Source organism: Cydia strobilella, chromosome Z, assembly GCF_947568885.1.
Source record: "Cydia strobilella chromosome Z, ilCydStro3.1, whole genome shotgun sequence".
NCBI classification, from domain to species: domain Eukaryota; kingdom Metazoa; phylum Arthropoda; class Insecta; order Lepidoptera; family Tortricidae; genus Cydia; species Cydia strobilella.
In genome coordinates, this window is record NC_086068.1 from 47,135,632 (window position 1) to 47,142,403 (window position 6,772).

The following is a 6,772-nucleotide window of genomic DNA, read 5'->3' on the forward strand; positions in this document are numbered from 1 at the left end:
TTTTTCATACTAAACTGAACTGCCACCACATAACAGCGCACATGAGAATAACAGCGCCCTCTTGACAATGATCATATATTTCTGGTCAGGCTTTATATTTCAGGGAAAGAGGTAACCGTCAGTGAAAAATCAGGACCGTTTATGAGGACCATTATACTCGTAAGTATAATAACAAGCCGTTCCCCTCGAGTTCGTACGCGTGGATACAAAGCGTGTTGGTGGTTATACAACGTACTCGTATGCGGAGTGAAATCTGGACAAAGTGTTGAACATGTAAAAAGTAAACAATATCTAACTGCCAATTTTTAAAGTCTTGTCTGTCAATTAATCCGGTAAGTTTCATTGGCATTGGATTCTATCTTTTGAAATTATGGTCAATCTAGAAGAACACCGTCGCCGTTGCGAAACTGTAATTTCTCCAGTACTATTTCCCTATGGCCAAAAGCGAAGATAGTAGAACATTTTGTGGAAGTGGGTTAGAGCTGAAGGTATGTTTATAATATTATTGCATCCTTAACCTTTAAAAAAAACTACCGCTAGAAAGTCTGGTTTAGGGAAACATTCCCGCATTAGCTAGTTTTTTGGGAGAAATCGATTAAAGAAAATGAAGGCCCGCTGAGTCACAAAATCTTACAAAGAGGTCACGAGAACATTCAAATGTGGCAGTAAAACTGTTTAAAAGTATTAAACTTATTTGTATTGGATTCAAACTTACAACCCCTACTTAACGCTTTTAGGGGATGAAATTTTAAAAATACGCTGAAATTACTTTTTTTGTACTCTAATCATATCTAAATATACCTTTATACAAAGATTCAAGTCCCGCACTCACAAAAATGTTTGATCTCCATACAAAATTTCAACCCCTTTTTCACCACCTTGGGGGATGAATTTTCAAAAACTCTGGAATAATTTTTGTTCTCTTTTAATAAAATACCTTTTTACGAAGCGGTGGTGGCCGAGTGGATATGACGTCCGACTTTCAATCCGGAGGTCGCGGGGTCAAATCCTGGCTCGTATGTACCAATGAGTTTTTCGGGACTTATTTATTTATTTTATTTTATTTATTAGGAAAACTTACAGCTAAACACAGCAGCAGCAGCTTACAGCTTATGTACGAAATAGCATTTGATATTTACCACTCTAGCTTTTCGGTGAAGGAAAACATCGTGAGGAAGCCTGCATACATCTGCGAAGAAATTCAAAGGTGTAAGTGAAGGGACTATAGCCCAAGCCCTCTCGCGCATGAGAGGAGGCCTGTGCCCAGCAGTGGCAGTGGGACGGTTGTATAGGCTGAATTATTATATTTATTTACGAGGTTTCGAGTTCCTAGCTTTAAATAAAATTTGAACCCCTTTTAACCATTTTAGGGGATGAGTTTTTAAAGACACTGAAATTACTTTTCTTGTATTCTAATAATATGCCTTTATAAAGTCATCGTCAATAGAACTTGCAAATAATGTAAACAAACCATTTTACCTTCATTATAACGTAATCTCGCTCTTTAAAAGGACAACCATGACTTTATCAACATTTATATAAATTTTTAGTTAAATTAAATGTTAATTCTAAGAACAAATTAAATTACTTTCTTATGAAAATATTTTAATCTATCTATTTATATTTATTTTATCTGTTGCGTAAACGAAAGACGCTGGTTCTATTCCAGCCCCGGACACTGGAGGCTTTGGTCATTTTTTCCTTTGTATATGATATTTATTTCGTTTAAATGTTAATTATTAATATTTCAGGGAAAATAACCTTCGTAAAAATGTTAGGTTAGGTTATGTGTCAAACGCTAACAAAATCTGTCATATTTGTTCACATTATTTGCAAGTTCTATTGACAGCTGCTTTACAACGAAAGTCCCGCACTCAAAAAAATGTTTGACTTCCATACAAACTTTCAACCCCTTTTTCACCACCTTGGGGGTTGAATTTTCAAAAAACGTGAACCGTTTAAACTATAAATTTCTCAAAATTGCTTCTTATTTCTTGTACACATCATTATAAATTAAACCTGGTGTGCAAATTTCATTTGTAGTTTCGGCTCTGCGTTGAGGAGTCAGTCAGTCAATCAGTCAGGACACACGCATTTATATATATCCGTACTAATAATATAAATGCGAAAATCTGTCTGTCTGTCTATCTGCCTGTCTGTGTGTTACCTCTTCACGATTAAACCGCTGAACCGATTTAGTTGAAGTCCCGGAGAAAGACATAAGATGGCTTTTATCTCGAAAATCATCCCTTAAGAGGGTCGAACGCGGGGTGGAATTGAAATAATTATAGAAGTGCCTGATAATTTGTGTACATAAGCAATTAAGCATATGCTCAAATTGCATGATTACTATTACACTTTATCCAGGCGCTATTCTTACTCTACCCGCGGTTACTAAGTCCACGCAGACGAAGTCGCGGGCAAAATCTAGTATATAGATATACCGAGAGGTTCGTTAAGCAGGTAAGTATATATTTTCTCAATGGGGCACTTACGTTATTTAAAAAAACAGGGGGTCGATTTTTGAATATCGAACGCTCGATTTCGTCACTCGAAAATCTGTAGAAAACGGCAAAATAATTATTTGTGCAACAAGAGAGGAAAGTTGATTTTTCTTCCTGAGAACGGGAAAGACTATAATTGAATCACGAGCGAAGCGAGTGATTCTAAGTTAGAATCTTGAGCGTAGCGAGGGACTCAAAAACACGAGATGTAAAATAACTTTGCTCTTGTGTTGAAAAATTATATTCACCTCAGTAGTGAGAATATATTAAAGGTTAAAATGTATTTCGAATTACACAGAATAATACAGAAACAAAAAAAAAGAAAAAAAAAGAATTTGTAATACAAGTATGAAGTGGTAGATCTATTTAAAATCCGTATAGAACTATAATAAAGAGGAGGTAATTTGATCGTGACGTCACATGCTAGTGTTTCATATAAATTCCATAGTAGCAAATCGTTTTGACAGGCTCTAAAAAAGAAACTAATTTGACTAGTAGTCAAATACCCTAATGCTAAATTTTAAGATTCGAACAATAGAAATTGGGAATCTAGTGGTATTGATTGACCACTCGTTTTCAATTCTGTTAGTAGAGTTTAAATGCCTAGTAGTGGAGATAGTGTTGAAGGAACACGAATTCGAGCGCTCGAAATTCAAAAATCGGCCCCCAGGTGTGTATAGGTGCTTCATATAAGTCTACCACACCTTATTACTTACACCTTATTATAAATCAGTCGCACATAGCTAAGCCAGACAATCAGCGTTAACCATAGTAGCTTCTTATAAACCGCATCAATGTAGTGGGAGACCTAAAGCAATTTATATGTATATGGGTTGTATTATGCCTGAAATAGGTAAATGATTATTTAAGATTAATTTAATTCTATGAATTTTGACTTCCTGACAATGGATTTACGGGGGTCGAAGGTTTATTATCCAGCGGTAAAAAAATACTTTTATATATTAAGTAGGTACAGTCGAATGCAAAAATATCGATCCGAAAAATGGCTCAAAAATATGTGCCAATTTATTGTCTGAGGTGTAAGAGCGTACATATATTTTTGAAACTTTGGGAATGTATATATATTTATGTCCTTAACTGTACATAAGTATGTGGTCATTCGAGCTAATATTGGTTGTTTTGTTAAATTGTTAAGTATTTTAAGTTAAGCCATATAATCCTTGCTCAGTATGACGTTTAAAAATCTACTTAGAAGAATCTACGAATGGTGCTAATTTTCCCCTTACGGAGTTTAAATCAGCGAAGTAAGCCGCCGTGCTCCCCGAGCGATGCACCCCGGTGGACGCCAGCCCGAGCAGGCGCCCCCGCTGTGTGAGTAAGTCCCCGGCGTGTACTTGACAACGACCGAAATTTGTAACGCAAATTATCATATTTTTATCCAATTTTTGGCTCAACGTTCCCGGTATAGAACAGTTACCTCTTCCGAATACAGCCACTGGCTGCTTAGTGATAAGTGCTCGGCCACTGTGCGTCAATGGCCGCCCAATAATATGAGCGGGCGTCTTCCATTCTAATTCCGATCCGATTTGGATAGTACTTCGACATTCTGTGAAATCACCTTTGCTCTTTATTATAATTAATTTTTGGGATAACATGCCCTCATGATCGACCTCTATAATTTCATCAACAGCGTGACCTTTCTTGCAGCGTGGACTGAAATTTAATAAAATTTTATCAGTATGAGATTTTTTAATATATATATATATACTCATGGACAAATTTAAAGAAGAGCAAAAAAATAGTTTAATTACTTGATTACAGCACCTAAAGAAATTTCAAAATTAGTAATTAAACTTTTTTTTGCGTTCCTCTAAATTTGTCCATGAATGTATATAATACTCGTGTTCGTAATTAATCTTACTCTTTGGATTGTCCTACGACCAATATAACTGGTCCGTCTCTAGCACAGATTTCGTCCGCCAACACAGCATTATCACTCAACACAGCCCCGACGCACAGCAGTTCTTTCGACGATAACGAATACACCTTGGCAACAAAGTTATAATATCCTATATCGTTTAAATTAATTAAGGGGCAAGTGTTTTCAACTTTATATGTCGGAAAAGATCCAGTTGCATAGTGCATCATAAAATTATGACAGACACAAATAACTATCAGAGCAAAAATTGACACTAATAATGAAATGATTCCGATCTTGCTTTTTTTCGATCGATCGTCCCATGGTGTGTCAATAAAATTATTTGTGTACTGATAGTCTCCATCGTCTCCTTCATAAGCTTCGTTGTCGTCAACTGTTGTCATATTGCCAAGTGGCAACTACCGGAGACCATCTAGAAATATTTTAAACAGTAAAGGTATTTTTAATGGAAACAACTAAGTTTTCATCAATGTGAATCCGGCTACTGAGCGCTCCGTAAGGTATTTAATTATAGGAAATACTTATTAAGCGGCATAATTCTGTTGGACTAGTTGAGAGTTAAAAGTAGCTATACATAATTGTGTGTGGGTTGTGGAAAGTAATTTCGCCAGTTTCTACAAAAATAGGTATATATTAGTGCAACAAGAGAACCAAATATGTTTTTGCTTCGAGTGCCAATTTTGAGTCCCGAGCGCACGAAAGATCCTAATTTTGGCTATGTTTATTACCTACTGTAGCATAACGCTACATCTGTCGTTTTGTTTTGGAAACTACTTGCTTGTCAGTCATGTTTAGTTTGCTTGTTTGTTTAGTCGTGTCGTATAGTGTGAATTCACGCAATTACGGTTAGATGGCGGTTTAAAGAAACACATGGAACCTTTTTTGGACGATGATATTTTCGAGATTGGCAGGTTACAATTGCGTTGAATTTTGAATTTCAATTCTGATTCGGAAAGAGAAATTTGTTTTCTTCGGGGTACTTGAGATGGATTTTGAGATTGACGTGTAAAGATCTGTTTGTGACATATTAGATTTTTTCCTGTTTTTTTTCGTCAAAGTTAAACTTTTAAGCTTGAAGAGGAACGTTTTCTTCTGAGGTTGCTAATAACAACTTCGAGTGCGCTTTACTTCCCGTCGTTCCGCGGCCTTGTTGGCCGCAGTTGCCTGCAACAGGACCTTTTTAAGGCCACCGTGGAGCAGTGCTCCGGTGGTGCGTGGTGGCAGTATCAACGACAGGGCGCAGCCGCCGACGTGCAGTCGGCAGTGGATGGTCGTCGACCCCATCAGTCAGCGGTCAGGCCCACGGAGGAGACGAGCCCGCATACTGCGTGGTTCGATAGCGTTGGTTGGCCGAACGTTTGCTTTGGAAAGGAACTAGCAGACCCACGGAGGACACGAGCCCACATACAGCGCGGTTCGATAGGTCACGGTACAGCTTCGGTTGGCCGAACAAATTGTCATCGTCTACGGAGCTTGAAATTTTTTTTAACGTATTGGAATCGGTTCCCGTTTAATTGTTATCTTTTTTCCCGGTTCATTGTTATTTTTTTTGTGCAATATTTCTTTTAATTCTGTAAAGCCGCTGTTATGCGTGTTTGCGTGTTTTTTAAAGTTCTAATTGTCAGGCGAAACTAATATTCGGCAATAAATTTAGGTACCTATCACCCGTTGAAACAGCCATTATCGTCCATAATCTCCATCTCATTAATCCATTTATTTCCTTCTACAGCTAAATTTATACGCCGTAATCTTTCGCACGTACACCAATTCACGCCAGTGCGGAAAGCGGACCGTCAGAAAAACAATTTGTTTTGGTTACATTAATTTTTTAAATTCCGTGTAGATTTTTTTAGTGACTTTCGGAAGTGCTTATAAAATTATACGAGTACGTGTTGTGCAGAAGTATTTGTTTTACTGCACTACCTACTTACAAGTGTGATTAGGCAAAAAAAATATGATTAGCCAAGAAAGGAACGCTAATTTCATATCATCACTCATCAGCAGGTATTTACGTAGGGATTTATATCTATCTTTGGTACGAGTAACGATAACGTGATTCGCTTTCAAACATCAGTTTGAATATAGGTTTTGTATTAGACAATGAGAATTATGGCTTAACATCTATATATATGTAACCGTAAGGCGTTTTAGTGAAAACGCGTTATCACTAGTTAAATTTTCAGTAAATATTAGTTTTCGCAAAGTGCCTTGTTGAAAGCAAGTTGTCATCACATTATTCTTCACGTTATTCTACCAGTTAAAACATAGGTGCGATGTCGAGCAAAGCGAGGAGGCGCGTGTTAGGTTATGTGACTGTATATGTTGGAGGATGGAGAAAATTGATATGGATGAGATAAAAACTTTAACT

At 37.0% G+C, this 6,772-nt stretch overlaps 1 protein-coding gene across 1 annotated transcript; it reads right to left on the bottom strand.

Moving 5' to 3' along the window:
• Window positions 1-3,661: 3,661 nt before the first annotated feature.
• On the bottom strand, window positions 3,662-4,801 carry LOC134754113 (uncharacterized). The gene is made up of 2 exons (XM_063690189.1): window positions 4,387-4,801; window positions 3,662-4,178 (listed from the first exon to the last, which is right to left on the bottom strand). Exons 1-2 carry the CDS (start codon window positions 4,785-4,787, stop codon window positions 3,710-3,712), a joined length of 870 nt encoding a protein of 289 aa, XP_063546259.1. The 5' UTR covers window positions 4,788-4,801; the 3' UTR covers window positions 3,662-3,709.
• Between the last annotated feature and the right edge of the window lie 1,971 nt (window positions 4,802-6,772).